This window comes from Macrosteles quadrilineatus, unplaced genomic scaffold, assembly GCF_028750875.1.
Source record: "Macrosteles quadrilineatus isolate MER2022 unplaced genomic scaffold, UCM_ALF_1.0 Scaffold_7__1_contigs__length_78375512, whole genome shotgun sequence".
Taxonomy (NCBI): Eukaryota; Metazoa; Arthropoda; class Insecta; order Hemiptera; family Cicadellidae; genus Macrosteles; species Macrosteles quadrilineatus.
This window is the reverse complement of record NW_026542600.1, coordinates 71,987,356-72,010,990: the sequence shown is the minus strand read 5'-3', so window position 1 is coordinate 72,010,990 and position 23,635 is coordinate 71,987,356. Positions and strand designations below refer to the sequence as shown.

The following is a 23,635-nucleotide window of genomic DNA, read 5'->3' as shown; positions in this document are numbered from 1 at the left end:
CTTATGTTGGTGTTATTTAATAATCAATGGTGACTTTAGGTTGTAAGGGTAATTGAATCGTTTCTGGGTATCTCAAAATTAAATAGTAAATCTAGTCATTGTAACATACCAACAAAAAAATTTCTATGTCAACATTACTCATCAATAATCGTCAACAATTAACCGTTCTACGAAATAGTTCTCACCTAGTAATCTGTCCACTGACATTCGATCTACGTTTTCTAGCCTCTCCCTGGTTTCAACGTATTCCGCTTTAAGACCTCTTTTCTTTGAATCTCTGATCCAATCTTCAACAAGGTTTCTACCATCAAGCCGACGTCCCTCCTCTTCCGTTTGCTCAGGATCCCTTGTCCCTTTGGGCAACCAATGACGCCGGCCTCCTCCCAACAGTACCTAAAACCGATAATCATTATCATCATCCTTATTAATGTACAATTAAATTAGATAATTTATAATCGAACATTTCAGATAAACCTTCATAACCATTCTTCGTCACAACCACATGTTCAATTAAATAAACTCACTAAAATATTTCTCTCTGTACAAACCACACTGAGAGGTTAGGGAACTCCCGTTTTCAAGTTACCTAAATGTAAGCCTACGTTTACCTTATCGATCGGGTGAATAATTAAATGTTACCTAACTTATTATATATATTTATTTTTTATTATTTTTCTTCCCCCAACAGATTGTATCCATTAATCAACCTAAACAATAATACAATAACACAATGAAACTAAAACTTAACACAACTATACACAAAATGAAACTATTAAAACAATGAAAGATTTGGTTCGTATGACGTGTTTGAATGGAGATGTCCACTAGTGGGTTGTGATTTTATCAACACCAGCTTGAAGACATGGGACTTATTAGAATGTCTGTGTTTAATTTCAGTTTTATTTTATTTTTGTACATAGTTTTTAGTTTATGAAACATGTAAAATGTTACCCATAAGTGGAAAATATTTATTTAACTAGTGGGTGAAATGGCACTTTTCTGCACATAAGAGAAATGTTTACGCACGAGCCGTAGGCAAGTGTGGAATGTTTCTCGAGTGCAGCAAAGGCAATTCCCACTCGTGTTACACATTATATTTTTCTACAGTTATTATAAAGCATAGAAATAGTTAGACTTTCAACACTAAACAACACGTTTTAGGTTAGGTTAAATCCAAGCGTTGAACGAAATGGGAAATACTGCAACAGCTGATCGTGGTCATAGTATCTTCAAGTGTTGCCAACCTATTTCCAAGCGTACACGGATTACGTGCATAATAAAAGCACGCTGTTTTGTGTTGTTTGGTATGAATACTGGTGTGTGGCAAAATAAAAACTGTGCGACAAAGTAAAAAGTGCTGGCAAAGTAAAGAAATGCATCAATTAGCAGCTTTCTGTACTATAATCAATGCAACGAAGCCCATTTGGTCAGGTTACTGTAGGAAAAAGAAATTGTTAGTTTAGTTAGGGTGATTAGGTAAATGTGGACTTATATTTGGGCCACCGGGAAAAAAGGAGGAATTCCCTTTCCTCCCAAAATCGTAGATTAATCTTTATTACTTACCGGTATCGTAGAATAATAAAAAAAAAACTTAAAATAAAAAAAGTTAAATTTACTAATTGCTAAGCTACATGAAAATAATATATATATATTTATTTATGAATTTTATTAGAAAATGTGCTATTTTGGTAGTTTGATTTTGATAAAGTTTGTATGGTAACCAAGCTGCAGTGTACTAGAGAGCTAACAATGAAAACAGTATAACGCTACGTGCATTAATATTTATTTGCTATGACACTTATAAATGAACGCGTAAATCAATTTTTACAATCCATCACGCAAGCTTCTCTCCCAATGTCACCAAAAGTTTTCTTTTGTTTCAAACGGAAATGAATAATGAGCTTTATACGGTAGTTTGGTTTACATAATTAATATGAACGTATCAGATAATTAATTATGCGTTCCTGATCAAAAAGCGTACATGTACCAATAGTACGATATACCTTAGTATATCATAAATGCTATACAGTAATCAATAATGTGAATTGTGACTAGTGAAAAATGATTATATTTCGTTAAGGTACATAAACAATTTTAATAAAAATCTTTGTCATTAGATGTTTTGTAATAGTAGTTACGGCATCGGATTTCATATGTATCCCTAAAAGCTAACCGTGATATTGTTGCCTGGTGAGTTCTCTACGAGTTGCCTTGCGATATCCTTGCACGCAGCTCTTGACTCAGGAGGTACTTTAGAATCGTCCTCCCAATAGCGACTTGCAGAATGAGCGTACAGAGCAGCCGCCGTGGCATGAGTGAGCCGTGTGTTGGTGACTATACCCGTCGCTTTCCCTGAAACATCACTAGCACGACGTAAATAATTATAATTTTATTGGTTTTAGTTTTAATATAATGTTCCTTACACTATTATAATTATAATGCAATCAAAGGTATGTAGTACAAAAGTACTCTCTTTTTTAGGAATTCTTTAGAGAAATGGAAATAGAGGATGATACTGTATTACAATCTTACATGAGCATGATAGTGATTTACTTGTGCAATTTCAGCTATAGGGGGATGGGGATATATTTTGACAAGTGTGCATTTTTTTGAATAGACAGTTCATTCCATTATACGGAATTGATAATATATGAAACTGTATAACATTAAAGATTATTATTTCATTTCATAACATTTATCATTGAACATTTTTATTTAGAATTTAATACAAAGCAGACAATTTACACTATGGTTCATTTTTTTAGTCTGGATTTAGCCTTTTTAACTACTCCGACCGACATTGCTGCACTGTTTCTCCTCAATCGTCTAAGTTCAACAGTTACTAAACTGTAGCAATTGAATGGAATCAAAGTCAATATCCTTACATAGTCTCTTCGAGCAGCGAGATTGACTTTGGGTTTTTACAGTTTTATGCTCAGCCGACCTGCCGGGCTTGAGCTCTCTGTGTTTTTCTACAACACATTCAGTACGTTTCTCCTAAGCCCCACGATCTCGTCAGTCCTCCAGTGGATTTAATAACAATCCCGATAAGGTTTTATCCGATCCACCGACGAGTCACTTGCAAATTCTATCGTCTAAATTGTTGTGTTCACAAAACCCTCAACTTACAACCTGTTTGTAGAGTTTGATCGTGCTACCAGATCACCCTCAATACTATGAATGAGCTTCTTTGTAATTTTTCCCCTGTCCTGTGTGGCCACATTCCAACTAACTGTGTTTTTGGTACTAAAATTAAAAAAAAGTTATCTTTCTTCCATATGAAACTGGCCACTGGTTCAGCTCACATCACAGCTCACTTTCTACTCTGCCACCAGAGCGAATAGCTTGGCTAATACTTAAGAGATGTTCAGTATTGACTTGCTGCGTGAATTAATTATTAAGGGCTTCACCAGAATTTGCCTTGCCCAAGCGTTTGTGACTGGTAACCCCCTTTCAACCGCTCGCGCTCTCACGTTGAAGTCACCAGCCATTATGACTACAGACACTACAAAGGTTGTCTTCTAGTGCATAGTCGTGCCTAACGTGGACCAGTTGTGGAAAATGTAAAACTATAAGTTTTGACCCATCTCAATTTAATCTTGACTTCCCCGTCTTCCGGACCATGTGCCAAAACTCGAGTCCAACGACAGTCAGGAATCCAGAAAGCTGTAGGACCAAGCCAAACATAAAACTTATCTATATATTAATACGCAAGCAGTTTTCTTTTCACAGTCATAACTCAATAACGGCTTGATGGATTTTAAAGTTTGAGGTATCAAATTAAAGGTATTTTCATGTAGATGTGCAAATACGTCTCAGAATATTTGGAAAGGGCACCACTTAAGTACAATTAAGGGCTAAAGTTTGGAAGGCGGCGCTATCTGTTGACATTTGATCAAACTCATTTCCTTTTGTTTACAAATAACATATGGATGTAGTTTGAAATAGTTTTTAAGGTTAACCACAGACTGCAGGACTTAAAACTTCCAGAGCAAAGCTGGAATTTATATTTTGTTTCAATCTGTTAGCTAAGTCTGGTTCATAATGAAGAGCATCCTATCAATACTAGACAACAAAGTGTTAGTAAGAATAAATATTTAATTCTTTTTATTACAGTATTAGTTTTTAAGTTTGGCCATAGATATTTATATTTATTCCAGAGCAAACCCGGAATTTTATATTTTTATATAAACATCTGTTAACTAAATCTGTTTCTTAAATAAAGAGTTTCCTAGCAAAACTTGACAAAGAATTGTTTGTAAATAGTTGAATGTATTTACCTTACATCGTATTTTACTGAATTATCGTGTTGTTTTGGTTACAGTTTGGTGTGATGAAATGAATTTTTGAAAGTGATTATTTTCAGTGCATTTACATCACCATATCATGTACTTTACAATGTGTATAACAATTCCGTTGTAGTGTTTTCTGTTGTTTTGTTAACTTTCGTAATTTATCTAAATTAAAAATAATATGCCACCAGTAGTGGCTAGAGGAAACGCGAATGTGGCCGCTTGCATCAATCTCCCAATGTATTATTTGAAGATTACAGAGTGGCAACCCATCGTGCCCACACGTAAACCCATACATCTAACCTTGAACAAATGGACAAATGTTTACATTGTGGTGGCTACCCTTTCTGGCCGATACAGTTCAATTGTTACTCTTTGTTGCCATAAATGAGGGAACCATTTACCTCATCTGCGGAATTCACCATACTTTCAGGAACTTATTGGAAACTCCCAATCTGAAATCAGGGCTGTGAGGCTTGGATCTAGAAATTATTAGAATAAAATTTGTCAATTCAATTCCGCCTTTGCCATGGTCAGCTCTGAAACTCATTTAAATGAGAGGATCATACAGGGGATCTACAATTTCAAGATCCATAACACTTGAAAGGAAAGATTCAATGAAAAAATATGTGGGAAATAGGGTCACATTGCCAACCCATTTGCCCAATCATTTAAAACTGTGGCAGAAATTTGTAGGGACGAGAGCTCCGAGGAGTTAAGGGAGATTCTTATGTACATCATAAGAGACAAAATAATTGGCTTTCCTCGCCACAATGATGCGACCTGTATAAATGTCGCCGTTATTTTAAAGCTGAAAACAGACCAAATAAATCTTAGTTATTTTATTTTTTTTTACTAATAATGTTAAACGCGAATCCGTTTTAGATCCGTCGTTAGATCCACTTGCTTGCCCTCTAATGTTACCAACTGGAGACTTTGGTTGGGACCCCTAATTTAAACACGCCTAAAACAGAACCTATCGTAGAAATAATTTAAGAGTGCTATATTACGTGTAACCCCACCTACAATACATAAGAAATGACCAAAGCAGTATGAGAGCGGATCTATATTTAAATATCGTAGGTTAGTTTTATAATTTGTTACAACATAATATTTTTCGTATTTCTATAATCAGTCATAGACTTTAGAATTACTCTTTGATTGAGGTCTTGCTGTTTATGTTTTTTTTTTTTTTTTTTTTTTTTTTTTTTATTACAAGTTGCAGTTTTGCTCGATTTTGAGCAACAGGTTATCTAGTTATACTTATTTTTGCGCTTTCAGATTTATCCTTTAGAATTATCTGTTAGTACGTTTTTCAACGGCAAATGAAATATCATGGTCATATTGTAGATGAGTAAGAAGTCAAAGTGACTCTGGAAAAGATTGAGTGGCATCAAGTTATTTTAGTATATGTTTTGTATTTAATTATTACTATTTAAATTATTCGCGATTTACCTATCACGACCTATCCAACACAATTGACAACTGCAATTCCATTCCGTTGCCTGAAATTAACAATACTTAAATCTTATTTTTTACTGGTCCAAAGGTAAGATGATGTGTCACGTTTTTCAGTCTTATTGTAAATATTTTACTGAAACTAAAAAAGGTGCGAAGGGCAATCCCGATATCGTTAAATAATATTGAATACATTTAAGAATGAATTTGTATATCATCATGAATGTTCTTCTCATCGTCGTATAATTCTATACCATGAATGAATAGGTACTCACATGGATTAGTTGGGTAAACCATAAATTAATTTTTTTTAACAATCATTTAAACAGTATAATTTTTTTTAGTACAAGTCAAACAAGATATCTAACAGACATAATGATTTTCTGTACTTGAAGTTTTATCTAAGCTGAGAGATAAAAGCGAAGCTATATTCAAGCAATTTACCTGCACGATGAGCCCAATCTAGCAGTGATTCTACTCTGGAAGTGAGACTTGAAAAACAGTTGTCAAACTTTCCTCCGCCATCGAGTCCAACAGTTTCTAGGTTAGCCTTAACTCCACACATAAGGGCGGTGGCACACGCTGAAGACTCCCCCACTTGGCCGTCCAAATTGTATGTCTGAAACATCAATAGACAAAAGTATTGAGATGATTCGTCAGATAAAATAATTATTGCTATCAACATTCTGTGTTAAAGAGTAAAAGGTTATCAGGTGCAGTATAATGCTGCCAAGGAAGCGAGTGAGGGAGGGTCGGGCCGGCCGTGGATAGCTAAGGATCCAAACGCCAAGTTTGTGTATAAAGATTGTGGAATGTCCATGAACTCAACCCCCCCTCTCCACCCAATTGAGCACAATGATAAAATGTATATATAATGTTTAAATGTATATGTATATAATTGGGGAGCGAGCTGGCGTAGTGGTTAGAGCGCGGGACTTCAGTCCCTGAGGTTCCGGGTTCGATCCCCGCCAAGTCACCAATGGAATTTATCTAAGTGATAATGCCGCAACCCCTAGATCTAGCCTGAAGTAATGTGAAAAACAATCCCAGGCTATGCCTAGTGTCCTAGGACAAAAAAGATAAAATGTAGACGGTAGACTGTTAGGAAGGGGTTGTAACTTCATTTAATTTAGCACCCCCCCCCCCTTAATATATGAAATGGAGCACTCATATAAAAACAGTACTTATCGTCAGTGGTTCAGTTTTGGTAGTTAGTGCTTTAATCCCCATCGTTATTGCCCCAGTGATTCATGAGTTAAAGTCAAAAGATACCCCCAGCAAAAAATGGAGCAGAAATGTAAAAAAATAGTACCCATCGTTATTGGTTAGTGTCCAATTATTAACTTTTATCATATTCTGCGGTAAGTAGTCAAATATATGTTCGTCTTTTAGCTTATAGAGTGAAAACTATTGTTATCAATTTTAGAATTTTTATGGTACTAACAATATATTTGAGATGAAAAACTTTGTGAACAGAATAATGTACTTACACTAATATGTCTACTCATAAAGCGAAGATTTGTCTGCTTGCGCCATTACTTCTAACCAAAGGAAGCATATACTCTGAAGCTCGAACTAGGCACAACATTTTAATACTGCACCTTGTCTAATTAATTAACTTTTTGACCAAAATGTTTGTATTATTTTATGTTAGTTATTAAAATTATTTTTTTTTTGTTTTTGGGCCGGGTTTTCATCATATACTGAGAGGGATTTGTTTAAAAATACAATTTAACATGTTGATGTTGAAAAGTCTGATTCTTTTTAAATGAACCCAGTGATTTGTATTGTAAATACATTTGTATATGTAACAATTCTTTTCAAGATTGTATCATGTAACTAAAAGTCTATTTGAACTTAGAAATTGAAGCTAAAATACTTCTAACGACTTCATAACGTAATGTACATATTTTCGAATGTAAAAAATGTATAAAATATAAAATGGAACATGTATTTTAAAGGAATTGATCCATGATTAATAATTAGGCATCAAAATTGCAATTTTATTTTCCATATGTTTTTGTATGAGCTGGAAAATAAATTCCTAGTAAAGATGTTTTTATTTAAGGAATGCAAATACACGCTCTTTAAATCATATAAAAGTTTTTGGGTCCATGATTATTTGTATCATTGTTAAAATCCACACTAAAAAGATTAACGGACTAGATATTGTTTACGTTCGACAACTTTTAAAATGCCACAGTTGCATGTTGGGATTGATGGGTACATGGTTCTAAGGCAAAAAGAGGCCTACTTAACTTTATTAATAACATAACCTCTCATTGGATAAGAATATTCCTACGTGAATTAACGCTGACTAAGAATGTTTAATGAATTTGCCTAATAAACCATGCGTGTGCTGTAATATACAGTATCATATGGATGTTGTAACTAGTGCAGATATATATAGAGCAAGGTATTTTAATAAAAAACGTTCGAAGCTCAACATTTTCAATATGCGTTCAATTAAGTTTAGTTAACATAACAGGCGTAACAGAGAGTGAAATTCGCGTCGATAGATTAAACCCTAATAAAGCCCAATAATAGTTGGAAAGCTCACGGGGGCAATTTTGTTGGAATCCTAATCAGTTTAAATTAAATTTAAACATGCATATAAAGGGTGCGGCAACCATATGTTTTCATTTAACTAGAGCCAATATCAAGTTATTGCTGGGTAAAAATGACTTTAAATGCATTTATTTGAAGTACTGTAGATTTCAAGATCATTACTTTTCCTAACGTCTATAAGTTAATAGTGCACGTCACTAAAGCTATTAGCGTTAATGACATATTATGAATAATTTTTCGTTGGCTTTTTTCAACTGTTTCCAACTCATTGTGAGCTAGATAAATGAATAACCTTTTGTATTGATTATTAGGAGATTGTTTTTAAAATTTGTATTGAATACCCAATTATCAATTGTTATACAATCTTAGTTAAAATTTTGAAGTTAATGTTTTAAACAACACTTTAAAATGAGACATTTAACTTTTAATCATACATTGTTGTTATACCAAGAATATTATTAACACATATATGTTCATAAACGACAAAGTTTCTATCACCATTTTTGAGCATAATACTGAAGCTAGGTGGAAATATGTCTCAAATGTTCATTTCTTCATTTTGGCTTTGTCAATATGCTATCCACAATTTCCAATTGTTTACTATTAAATCATTGGAAGCACAGAAAGAGTTCCATGTTGGCAAATATATTCAATACCTTATATTAATTTAATAAATTTATTTATTTCAAAGGAAAAGCCATTAAAAAAATCACCTTATAACCTTATAGATGTTTAACTCCCTAAAATATATTCTTCTTCATACTTCCTTCCTTAATCCTTGACCAGCAGTTGGCTGGATAGATTGAGTCAAACTACACTACTAATTTGAACTGTGCAATTCATCGTCACAAAGAAAATTAACTGGAATTAATCATTTACAAATTGGGAGAGAGAAAGAGTAGATGTGTGTTTTAAAGCCATTTCTCAATTTTTTCTCGAACTTGAGGGTTTCCAGATCCTTTATACTAGATGGCAAAGTATTGAAGAGTCTCATCGCTAGTATTGGGAAGCAGTTCTTCATCTTACTCAGCCGACAGAATAGCACATCGAGTAGATTTTTTCCTCTGATATTGTACGTGTGTTGTTAAGCTCACTTTGTGAGGGATAGGTGGGTTCCTTTATGTAGGTCAAGCAAAAAAAAAAATATATATATATACTGACTTTAATATAGTCAGTATACCCAGTCTACCGAAGATAGGCCTACTATGGTCCAAGTAATCAGCAGAGTCCATCAACCTAAGAGCTTTTTTGCTGGAGAAGTATGTTTTTACATTCAGAGGAATGCCCCCACAGCAAGAGGCAGTACGTGTTATGGGTGCGAAAAAGTGCAAAGTACTCTTTACATGAGACATAAAACATTACAGTCTTTTCTAAATTTTATATTATTTCAGCAATAGAAAAGCGATTACGTAAAAAACCATTTTTGTTACCATTTTAAGGTTCAATTTTAAATACTACAAAGTAATAAACGTTAATCATTGCAGTTTGTATAATCAACGTAACGGGTCCTTTCTGTGCCTGGATCCAAGAACCTAGAGTAATACGAACCTTTCGAGTTTCGCTGTGGTTGTAGCTCCCTGAATCAAAATTATAAATAACTTCTTTATCAGCATCCTACTACATTAAACTACCTAAAAGCACAAAAATACGTCAAATTACACTTGTAATGATATATTTACACTTATACTGTTTACTCACAAGAGGGTAAATGCATATAAAAGTGGTACCATTTATCATCTTTTATATGTATTTAGTTTGTGTTGTCTTGTTAGTAAACTGTATAAGTGTAAATATATTATTACAAGTGTTATTTGAGGTATTTGTTGTGCTTTCAGCTAAATTATAACTCCAGTACTATAAGGTAGACATCATTTTGTGAGTGTGACGAGTATATAATACACAGAGAAAAATATAGTTTTTTTCTATCCCCTTAAGGATATAATCAATTTGTATTCTGAAAATATCAAAACTAAATATTTATTTAGTTTTGATATTTTTTACGAAGCAAAATCTCTAAGAAAAATATGTGGCAACCAAGGGATAAGCCGTTAATCTGTAAACCATGGTCGCTTAACCTGATAACAAATTTACTCAACAGTCACAACAAATAGTATTAACCTTTTACTTGTATACACGTCATATAGAGAATGAAAATGTTTATATATAATTAAGTTTTATTTTGATTTATCACAAATAAATTAGATGAATAAATACAGTATAAGGATATCATAGATAATGGTTTTTTTAGTTGTAGGCTAATGTATAAACTTTATATAAAAAAATTGGTTACCAATGATATAATTGTATCCATATTTAACGTTGTAAATCTTTAAATATTACCCTTATTTAATTAAAGTAGAAAGTCTTAGTTCATAGCAGTAACAAAATTTAACTTAAGCGCATTTTAACTTAGCTTAGACAGAGTTTATAGATATTTAGTTGATACCTGTTTAAGACAGCAAAAATGTATCAAGTTCACTTGCCACAAAAGGAATGAAATGGATTGTTATGCTTTGCTGTGCGTTTTGGCAACGAATATATATTTTATTTTGCAGCAGGATATAAGGAATAATGCTAAGAAATCTATATGCTATGGAACATCAAGATGGTTTGAGTTAAATAGAGAATTCTTTCAAATTTTACCGAAAATCTGTTTGTAATTACAAAAATAACTTATATAGAGAATATAGTTTATTTTGTTGTTGAATCTACATTTATATAATATTTACAGTCCGTTGAAACAGGTACTTCACAACGGGATGAAAAGGCAAAGTTCAAGGAAATAGTAAATTATTCATCGTTGTTAAGATTGCCTCAAGACTTTGAGTAACATTAATAATAAGGTAATACACTTTATGCAAACAACTCTTTTGACAATATTCTGGTTAATCTTCCGGTTACCATGGTTGCAAAACTTTGGTGTCATGGTTATTAGATCTAATAGTATTCTCCTTCATATCAATCTGTAGCTAAATAATAATTATATAATATACGTACACATTATATTTCAAACTATAAGTTTACATTATACTCGTACACTATACGGATGCAAAGACTAATACGATTACCTACTACCAGTCGTTGTACCAGAAAGGTATTGGATATTATTTTTATTATTTGATAAATATAAATCAAAGCAAAATTTCTTGTACTAAGTGACCATTACAAAAATGTGTTTTAACTGTAACTCAGTAAAGGGGTTTCTCAAATTTTGTTTTTCAAGAAAATATAACTATACTAAATTGTTGAATAGCGATATTGAAAGCTATACACGTTAGTTTATAAGGATTCAAACTAAATTCATGAGACTATACAAACTAATTAAATTTAACTTAAAGAATAAATATCATAACTGAGCTTAAAATAAATTATTTATTAGATCGGTCAAATATACTGAAATAAAGGGCAAAGTGTTAGAGGAAAAACTCTTAAAAATCCATAATTTATTGTTACGCTTCTAATGTATTTCTAGAACGATGATTATCATTTTACCTAGTATATGTACCTAGTATATAGTATACCTAGTATGAGTCCTAGGTTCACCTAGTATAATTTAGACACGAAGTAAGTTATAACTATGGTTTTTATAAAATTAAACTACTCCAAAAAGAACTTTCAGTAAATGCAACCATTGACATCAGCAAATGGGTCACTTATGTGAATGTATTAAAGTCTTTAACGCTAAATTAAATAAAAGATTACATTATTAAATCAAATACTTAAGGTTTTCTATTTAGGGTATTTAACCACAATTTTCTTAATATTAAAAGATTATTCTGCCTGTCAAAGGGTGTATTAATATATACACAGCAAACTAACAGAGAGACTAAATCTGGTTTACGTCCAACAATAATTAGGATGCAGCATTTAAAAAGAAATCAAGACACTAACACCCATCAATAAACGTTATAACTGAACAAATAACACTTTGTATTATTAAGACAGTAGATTACAAAAGTGTTTTGGATGAATATACTTGCAAAATCGTACTAACAAAACAATAATATCGTTTAAGCAAAACTTGATAAATATATATGAAGGTATTTAATATTAAAATCTGTTGCTTCTATTGGAATCAAAACATTGCTATGGAAGGTTTACTTTTTGATTGTATTCTTTTTTACCACCCCGTGTCCTGTTTTGACAGAGAAGCAAAAGAGAGTTTGAATTGTGATTACTTAATGTATATAGCTAATGCTGGATTTGGATTTGAAAAAAAAATGATATTTTTACCCTTTTACTTTAAAATACAATTTTATTTTAAGTGGGTCTGTTAGAGTAAAGGCTATAACATAATTCTTTTTACATTCAAAACCTATGTGATCAAAGTAGTTCGAGTTAGACAGTCACAAATATTTAATATCGCTGAAATTTAAATAACTAAAATCCCTTACCACATTAAGTGACAACTACCACACTTAAATTTTGGATTAAATTGTACTTACTTTATTTCGATGCTTCAAATACCATGATTTATTGAGCTATAAAAAGATTGAAATACACTGTATGGGAATAGCAGAATTCCCAATGTTATTAAATACTGTTATTAAATTAACTACCATGATCATGTGATAATTATTCTCGAATTACAATTAAGTATTTGGTTAACCACATGTAAATATAGTCTTAATAGGGACGACCCGTGCTCACAAAATGGATAACCAAGTGAAAAAAACGTTCATAGTTTGCTTAGATTTTGGTATATGAGTCTGGTCTGGGAATGAACAATGCGTCGTGTTGTAGAACTTCATTGTTGACACAGGATAATGAACTACAGTTGAAGTTAACTTGATTAATGTTAGCAATCCACAGTTTCCAAAATTAAGTCAAGGTTTTAGGCTGTGGCTATCCTTAGTTGGAAAGTTCAATGCGACTATCACTTTTACTTATACGAAAATAACTATAAATTTATGTTGTTCGGTAGCTCGTTGTTGAGTAATTTCCTCGATCATTGGTCTTTTAATGAATGACTTGGTCTAAAAAAGCTGATCCTTGTCAGGGAGGAAGCTGTTATCTGTTTTACAAAACATCTATCGTTCACTAATTTCCACGTATTTTAAACGCACCACTGCGTAAAGGGAAATAACAGCAATATGTTGAACAATAATTTTATTACTAAGGCAATGGTTATTGATCATTCACTTCTTTAAAGGTGATAAAATACCTTAAAAGTGTTGTTCTTAGTGGTTTTACGGTTGAAGTATATACAGGGTGATTGGTACTCAGTGTGACAAAAATTTTTTGGTGTAAGTACAAAGTAAATGCAGTGTGATGATGCATATAAAAATTTCCAAGTCTAAAAACTAGTTTCCCAAAACTTTTTAAACTTAATACAGCTATTTTTCAATTACCTGTAAATGGATTTGAGTAGATAATGTCATTTTCGTGTTCTACATTAAATTTTGAATAAGAATAATACAAAATGACGGGGGGTCAGTTGTAACAACTCCATTGTAAATAGATTCAAAGATAAAAATTAATATGTTTGATACAAATTTAAAAAACATTGGTCAATTGCATTTGTTCACACCCTGTATACAAGAAAGTGTCGGAATATGTTAAAAACTGCACCATTTTATAAGCTTTCCAACCATATACAACACCATTGAGCTTTATGTCTGCTTATGTACGCTTTAGTGGTTTGAAGACTACAAAGCATGGTGTCTTTAACATTTAAAACAAAGAAAGTCGGCATGTATTAAGCAAAAGTTGTATTTTTGTTTCAGCTTGAACAGTAAAACCGTAAAAAAAATTCCTTTTTTTGCATTCAAACCACTTAAACAATTGAAAAAATATCTAAACCTCAATAGTGTAGTATATTGTTGGAAAGCTTATAAAATGGCGTATTTTTTAACATATCCCGACACTTTCCTGTATACAGGGTGTAAAAAATGCAATAGACCATTGTTTTTTAAATTTTTATCAAACATCTTAATTTTTTCCTTTGAATCTATTTACAATGGAGTTTTTACAACTGATCCTCTGTCATTTTGTATTATTCTTATTCAAAATGTAATGTAGAAAACGAAAATGACATTATCTACTCAAATCCATATACAAGTAATTGAGAAATCACTGTATTACGTTTAAAAACATAGTTATTTTTGAAAAACATAAAATAATTCTTTGGGAAGCTAGTTTTTAGACTTGGAACATTTTATATGCATCATCACACTTCATTTACTTTGTTCTTACACCAAAAAAGTTTTGTCACACTGAGTACCAATCACCCTGTATTATATTTCTATGTTCAGTTAATTGAGGACTACGGAGAATATATATTTATGAATACCATGTTCTCGTTTAACGTAGTAGAAATGGCGAGTCTCTAATGTTTTTTTCAGATTCGTATGTCTGCATCAAAATAATTAATTTACACTAAAACAACAAAAACACGGTGAGATACGAAACAAACGCTTCTGGCGGTGGCAGTAGAGTCATGAGATAACATGAATTTATTCTGCCTCACAGATGATTGAACCAAGCCAAAGTAAACCTAGCAAACGTTAGCGGCAAATTTTAGTTTTGTATCTACAATAAATGGCGAATGTTTGGCAATTTTATTTTATTTAGTAAACTAATTTATTTGAGTAGTTTGTTCATTTGCGACTAATTAACACTTTGTTCTTTTAGTAGGCTACTATGCGGATATTTAACACTAATAATTTCTTTATTAATATCATTTGTTGACACTTAATATTTTTATTGAAATATATTTTTTATTAAATAATTGATATTATCATTTTGGTCAAAGTGTTTAAGTGCAGATTATTGTAAACATGTTGAGGTATAACTTACCTTGGCCAAGGCTGTTGCTGGAAACTTGTCCCAAGCTAGATTTGTGTCTTCTCCTAGCTGGCCAAGTCGTTGGCCCTTCAATATTCTAGCAGCCGTGATGGAAGACAACCCCATGCCGTCACCTACCAGCAGCACCACACTCCGAGCGCTTCTTGTTCGAGCGTCCGCACTTCCCGATACTCTGCTCTGCAGGGTCATACGTGCGTCTTCGTACCAGTACTCCCTGCCTAAACCAACATAAACGAAATATAACTCAATTTATATCACCAAACTTGTCCATAGATACGGTAGTAGTATGACTTTTTGTTTTGTGCTGCAAGGGTACTGTTGAAAGTCCTTTGAGCGGATTTCCCATATAGGTAAAAGGTTTTTACCGCAGGTGTTTTGGGAATACCTCGACCCGGGACCGATTTGAATAAAATATTGCAGAAACTCGATAACCAAAGTTTTTTTTTTCTATTTTGACTTTTTAGTATATTAATGTTGTAAAAATTAAAATACATCGTTTGGTGCCGAAATCACAAAACTGCAAAAGAATTTTGGTTATGGGGTTTCTGCAATAAGAGATTAATTTACTTTTTCGTTTTGAGGTCCCCAGAGGCCGAAAACACCATCGGTTCAAATTCATATGTATAACTCAAGCAAAAATGATGCGATTTTGATGAAATTTGCACATCGATTCGAACGAATTCGTGAACCAGCATGACCGGACTATGGGGTTTATGGGGGGTTTTAAGTGGTATAAATTGGGTTTAACCATTTGGGACCCTCCTATTTCTATCCAAATCATTAAGAAGTGGTTAAAAAAGTAAATGAGTATATTGAAACGTCATTATCCTCTTAATGTTTAAGGAGAAAATTCCAAAAATAACTGTAAATTAGTTAAAATGACTATGTTGTTTTTATGGAGTACAAGTAAATTGGTGTAGTGTTTATGATTATTTTATCAAATATTGAAAGTGTATTTATTTCATACAAAACTAATAAAACTGTATTACTTTCCTTGTGGCAGCAAACCTAAGTACTCGTTTAACTAATGTTATGTAAATAAGGAATTAATATGAAATAATGTTAAAGGAGATATGTCGGAAACATTCAGGCACAATCAGGCAAATGGAAATTCGCTTAGTCTGTAGGTTTGCTGTGGTATTTTTTATGTCATTTTCTAAGTTTGGGAACATTAGCCATAATTATCTAATGTAACAAATAGTCCAAGCCCGATTTTTTGTTGCATCTAGGTGGTCTTTCTATTTAAACAGGGTGAATTTTGACGACATGCATACTAGAAAGTTAGCATTACTTATGATGTATTTTTTCAAATATACAATGATATATTATATTTTCCGTTGCATGACCAGACCCTTATTCAGGACAGAAGTGAACCCTTCAACGTAAATATCACCTTTAATAATATTTACCTCAAGTTTTTATAATATTATGTGATGTAACAAATCTAAATCGAAATAAAGATTATCCTGAACCAGAGAATTTAAATCTTGCCAGTATTTTAAAAGAACGTGAAACCATAATGAAAGTTTCCTTATCCAACAAATAGACCCCAATATGTCACTAATATGTCACTGCGTCAGTACATTTTGGCTTCTTTTCGTGTGGCGAATTAGTACGTAAATCATAGGCCTCGGTTGACAAGCCTGGGAGTCTTGCCTACCAGTACCTTTTCAACACTTCTTTTTATATGGGGACATTCATTTTTTACTGGCATGCCGTCAGATATGTTTAAAATCGGGAAATATTATGATCAATTTTTTTCATTTAAATTTGAGGACCTTTGAATCCAATCAATGGCCAGGTTTTTGTAAAATAATTCAACACTGGAGCTAGTAGTAAAAAAGATCTTAAAAAATGATTAGAGAGAACCCATTTAAAATACTGGCTCTCTTCAATTATGCATGCATAAGCGTGAGATAATTGGTTCTCATTAAAATAGGCACAACTCATTAAAATAGGTAACCTTTAAGCTTTTATTCTTCAAAACACCGACTTTAAAATTTGAAATTCACATTGAATAGCATTAAAAGAAAATCTTCAACGTAAAGTTTATCTTGTTTTGCTGTCCTTGTAAGAATCGGCCAAGATGACATTTATTATGGTGGTACTAGTAAAAGAGTAATAGTAATAGGTCGTTTATTCACATTTTATTTTCGTACTCTCGGGTGAATTTAATATAATTTATCTCCAAGTGATACATCACGTATGTATGTAAATAATTAATGTTAAGGATGCAAAAACTGGAGACCCATATCTATTTGCTCTGTCTTACGAAGAAGCGTTGAAAGAGTTTTGGACAAAAGACTGCGATATCATGTACATTTCAACCTAAACCAAAGAAGTTTTACTCATACACCAGGAACAACGATTAACATAAACTAGTAAACTCCATTTTAACTAGGGCTAAGACAGAGTAAAAACAAGTTTTATTGATTTTTATGGACAATTGCAAAGCTTATGATTGTGTTGGACAAGAACACTTAGTAAAAACACTTGAATCACATAAAATTCCTAGGAAACTCAAAACCTTGATAGCAAATATTAAGGTAGAAAACCAAACTATTATTGAAACTGGTGGATGTAAAACCAACCCGTTTCCCTTCAAGCGGGGGTTACTACAAGGTGTACATTTATCCCCTACGTTGTATAATTTGTGCACGGATTTTATTTTAAATGAACTAAGTGAAAAGAAGTTCAAAAGGCGTACGGATACGAGCTTTTGCCAGATGTAGATAGACTAACCATCATGGGATTTGCTGATGATTTAGTCATTATTGGTAAAAACAAAGAAAGTGTAGCAACCCTTACTTCTATAGCCATTCATTTACTTAATTCGATTCGACTGGAAATAAACCCCAGCAAATGTCAGTCCATTGTAATCGAAAAAGGGCTATTAGTTAAGGGTAATATTTGGTGAGATGAGAATTTCCATCAGAAGTGTTTCAGAAAATGAAAACATAAGTATTTATTTGAAGTTCATTGTTGGTGATGGTGAGTTTATGTTGTTCAAAGGTTAATTGCGGACACATAAACCCTGTAAACCTTTGAACAACATAAGTATTTAGGTGTTAACTTTTCCCAAGGGATCGTTTTTAATAAAAAAAAGAATATTAAACAATTCAAGTCCCAATTAGAAAGACTGACATAGTACATGGGAAGTCCATGAAGCAGTACATTGTCTTTCCTCTGACTGAAGCACTAGAAGAGTGGACATTTTTTTGTTAGAAAAACAAACCAACAAATAGACAATTCTTGATCCAACAATTCGATATGAAATTGAACTAAATCAACCTAATGAAGTGAATGAGGAAAAGAAACAAATTTACGAATCCAAATTTGAATATTTCGAGCAAAATTTCCAAAATGAAGGTCATTGAATTGTGTATTGGATATAGAGGAACATTATAAAAATAGTTTATACACTTTTCGAAACAATATGATTCAGACGGGTCCCTTTTGAAAATAATTATGCATAAAACATTAAGAGGTTCATTTACTATGATGGGAAATCATTATAGAAAACATCATACTATAGAAAACATCAAAATTAATCATTCTTATAGCTTATAATCATTCAATATTTTATGATCTAAGTTAGGCTTGTTTATTTTTATTAATACATTATTTATTTTTATCTATACTTTATTTAATTGAAAGTACAAATAGATAACACTTTATAATGTGTAAATAGTTTTGTTTTATACAAATCACATCAACGTTTAACTAGTATTTTCTTTTAGCATTCCAAAATATCGGACACTACTCACCCTGTAATTAATTTCAAATTCAATATCAACTAACCTTCCAGTGCCATACATGACACGGTGGACTTCATTCAGAAGACATTATTGTAAGAATGTGGGTGGAGACGTCTCTTTGTTTAAAGAGGAAACAGAGTTTTATTTTATTTGGTCTCACACCAATTGAGAAAGAGTATCCAGGTTTTCACTAGGTTCAAAGTAGTGTTTGCTGTTAATATTAACAATTTCGATTTAAGTAATTTTATTCCTAGGGATTATTATATTCATATATGTTTACTGTACATAAATACTAAGGCAATCGTGATCTTAATTATATAAAAACAAACCGAAATGAACAATAGGGTACAAATTATTAGGCTAAACATATGTACGACAACTTTAAAATGAGCTTAAGCTTAGTAACAATTTAATACCCAGAGGCATTTTGTAACGATTTGATGATTGTAGGTCAAGTAGTCTCTGGCGGTGAAGAGATGGGCGTCTGGCGGACATTGCATCACGCAATTCATCAGAGTTGTGAGGTTAGATAAAAAATACATTTTTTAAATCCTAGCATGACCTAGCAAATCCCACACCCCTAACGCAAAAAAAACTACTATTATTATAAATAATAGATAACAGATAAGATGGTTTTGAACGTAATAGACTCAACCAAATAAATCTGATATTATATTTTGTTATGACTAGAAAAGCCTTTAAATGCATACTACCGTAGTAAAATGACTATCAGGTATACAGTGATGGGCAATTATTGATTAAAAAACTAACCAAAGTAAGCATATACATACTTTGACGTGGCACCATTTAATAAACATAATATGTTATTATGAAACATGTGAAATTTTTTACATTGGTAACAGACACTTTTTGGTGACACTAAAAACACCACTAAGGATTACTACTAAGGACTGGGGATTTACTAAGGATTGCACTACCTTTTGACCTCCAATGTCTTAAATGAAACCCGTCGTTGAAAATACTGCACAGGAAATAGGGTTTGGCCGTTTACTTATGATTTTTTACCCACTCTGTCACTGTTTCATTCAGCATTTGTGGGTGGAGAGTACGTATATCTAGAGTGGTCTTGAGAGTACACCATAAATAAACTTGGGTTTCCCATACCTGCAGATTGTCTTACCTGTCTTAATGAATTTGCATTGCATATTGTCACTATTTCGGAGAAAAATAATGTAACAGACAGTATACTCTCACTGCCCACCAGCGTGGTTAGTGGTACACAGACTTTTTAGGTGCACAAAAACCAAAAACCACGCATGAGGTCTTAATCCTAACTTCCCTCCCTCCGCACATGACCTAGCAGGAACATGTGTCCTCAGCATTTGCCTTCAAAGTTCTAGAATGTATCATCCCCCTGCACAACAACGGTGGGCTATACTAGAATGCTTGAATAGAATAAGCAACTCAACTGCTAACTTTAATTAAATACTAGACGCTATATTGAAATACGTTCTTCAAAATTATAATAAAAGAGTTAAGAATCCATAATTTGTTTTAGAAACAAAATTTTACTGTATGGATTCAACTTAGTTTGATAAAAAACTCTATCTATTTTAATTTTAATAAGAAGGGGGAAATTACTGCTGAACGATATACAAGACTGCTATACAGGCAAGACTGATATACAAGAGGCTGTCTTGTACTATATACAAGTGTCATTGATGCACCAACAAACCTTTTATAGCTAGAGGATACATTTTTTGTGGTCCTATTTATCATAGGATTATGTATCCTTCCACGATTCTCTAAGCTAGGACTTATCAAGATTGGTCGGAGTCTCCGCCATTCATTCCAGACACAAACACGCATTTTTTAATTTTGAAAGTACCCATTATTTAGTGCTTTGTTTTCAAAGAGTTGTATAAGCAAATAACATCGTGTACTCTCTTTCTTTTTTCCCGAATTTGAGTATGGCAGTCGGCTAGGGGATCTGCTTGATTAAAACTCCCCGTCGCGTAGTGACTTCACTACATCGGCAGTACATAGGGGGTCTGTCTTATCAACTGTCCCCGGTGTTGTATATATTAAAATTTTCTTATTATTTTAGACATAAGCAGTTGTGCAAAAAGCTTGGAATGTATTTTAGATTCCTTGTTTTTCTAATTTCTTAGCTTTTTTTGGATTAAGTATATGTCTGTCTCGTTTCTAGTTTTGCATTACAATATCGGGGACTGCCTATTGGAAATTCTACGATTATTTTTAATAATATTTATCGTTCATTAATGACGTTTTGGACCTCCTCTTCCTGGATATGCCAAACAGTTATGGTTAACTGATAGAAAAATAAATACCACACAATTGATTTTGTCTTCTATCCATAAATATTCACTGCAATCAATTTACTATTATTTTGGCTACTACAATAACTGTTGTTGGGGAGAGAGCTGGTCTAGTGGTTAGAGCGTGGGAATCCGGTTCCTGGGGTCCCGGATTCAAATCCTGTCAAATCACCAATAAATGTTACCCAAGTGATAATGCCGTAAACCCTAGGTCTAGCCTGAAGAAACGTGAAAAACAATTCCGGGCTCGTGCCTAGCGTCATAGGACAAAAAATACATATCAATAAACGCAATCACGTTAAAAAATATGAGTCAATAAAAAATAAATAACATGTTTCTTACGACAGAACTATACTACTTTGTTACGACGGAACTACTGTATCTGTCAGACATTCCTCATACGATTTTTATCTCTATCAAACCCCAAATAATCATAGACTTTAGCTAATATAGTCTTCTTATTCTAATTATACTTTAAATCGATAATCCTACATCTGATTTCATATTTATGTTATTCTTTAAAACCAATCAATACGCTAAATTTACTCTAAAGACTTAAAGGATGTTATTCTTGTCCTTGATTCGTAAAATCACACTCCCATGATCTATTACACGCAGATTCAGATTGCATTTATCATGAATTTCACAAACGAACCACATACTTCTAGAGGAGAGCACCCAGTGAGCCAACTATTATTTAATAACATTGTTTTTTTCATACTTTTGGCCTTCAAATATAAAAATATACAATTTTTAACGCAGCCATAATGTAGTTTTTTAAAACCAAAATATTTGTATACCAAAGCATTGTTATACACCTAATGGCAACGGAAATAAAAAACCATACATTAAACATGTCGATGGAATTCTTATGCAGAATAAGTAAACTGCTATACTGTAGTTTGCTTGTTCAAGGATAAACTTGAAATATAATGGCAAAGCTATTGTTTTAATACTGATCTATTATATAACATTTGACTAACAAAACATATTTTTCTTTGTAGTAGCAAACCTAATTACTCTACAAATTTAATGTTTTAAATAGGGATTCAGATTGACATGTAGTCATTTTTAGCAAAAGTTCAATCAAGCTAATGGAAATTCGCTGAATCTGCATGTTTCCAGCGGACGGCGTAATTTTATTAAAAAGAAAATATAGTATAGTATACTAAAAATGAAGATACCCTACAAAATAGAATCTCCTCTTTCAAATGTAAAAGTGAGCTTGGTAAAAATATTTTTCTATTCTTATTTTATTTTATTTTTATTTTATTACAGTGCTGCAAAATAGGTTTTATACCCAATTAAAAAGTAATATTAATACGCTACAAAATTTGTTAGACGTGCATAATTTATTGTAGTAATATATAATACTGATTTGATATTGAAGTTATCCTAGAAAGTAGATTCACACCAATTTTGTAAATATACATGATGCGGTTGCTTGGAATTTTCTTTGAATACGTTACAGCAAAACATTAGTCCATACAATATTTAAAATTGCTACGAATCCAAAGAAACAAATGATAGAGATAATCTAGTAACATGACACAATCTTGTTGATTGTTAAGGATAGCGAATAGTTTGAGATAAACATAACATCACATGATAGAAACTCGCCGTTAATTATAAGACCTTTCAAACTATTGATACACAAAATGAATAGCAAAGGTCTCAAAATCAAATTAAAAAGGGTACTTTCCTGTTAAAGGGAACATTCATTATTATCGATGATTTTGTTTCGATATATCGATATTTTTGTTTTCCGATCCGATCAATTACAAATTGACAACAATAACTAACTGATCTTGTTTAGGCTAAAATAGTCTAATATATGGATTAAAAAATGAAACTGTTCTAAGCTAACCTAACATAACCAACCAAACTTGCTGTACCATTTAAAAATTCCGTTTGGGTTTCATAATAGAAAAGGCAAGTTAAACACGGAATTTTTAAATGTTACAGCAAGTTTGGTTAGTTATGTTAGGTTATTTTTTTAGAACAGTTTCATATACTGAACAATATTTAAAGTAGTTGTCAGCTGATATGTTTCAATTTGTTAATATCGATATATCGAAAAAAATCATCGATAATAATGAATGTTCCCTTTAACAGGAAAGTACCTTAAAAAGTAATACAAGTCTTGATAGCACACCTTGAGGCAACCCTGAGCCTAATTGTAATTATTATCTTTTAGATAGTTGTCCCTCAAAATATATAAATTAATTGTTTACGACCCCTAAGATATGAACAGAACAGTTTAAATAGTCCATCACAAAAGCCAAAGGAGGTTAATATTGATATCAAAAACATTTGTGTAACTTTACCGATGCCTGCTTTTACGAGATCGAAGTAAACTACGTCAACTTGATTACTATAATCAATAACGGGAATACAAAACTCAAAGAAATAAATGGTATCGGCAATCAGACAAATACTCCTTTTAGCTTGT

At 32.3% G+C, this 23,635-nt stretch overlaps 1 protein-coding gene across 1 annotated transcript in view; it reads right to left on the bottom strand.

Moving 5' to 3' along the window:
• The window catches only part of LOC128998571 (alkaline phosphatase-like), a 55,411-nt gene that overhangs the window by 20,036 nt on the left and 11,740 nt on the right, over positions 1 to 23,635 (bottom strand). The window contains exons 2-5 of the mRNA XM_054424765.1: positions 15,117 to 15,343; positions 6,195 to 6,369; positions 2,174 to 2,352; positions 186 to 393 (exon numbers count right to left, since the gene is read on the bottom strand). Coding sequence (XP_054280740.1) covers positions 186 to 393; positions 2,174 to 2,352; positions 6,195 to 6,369; positions 15,117 to 15,343 — 789 coding nt within the window. The remainder of the gene's footprint in view (positions 1 to 185; positions 394 to 2,173; positions 2,353 to 6,194; positions 6,370 to 15,116; positions 15,344 to 23,635) is intronic.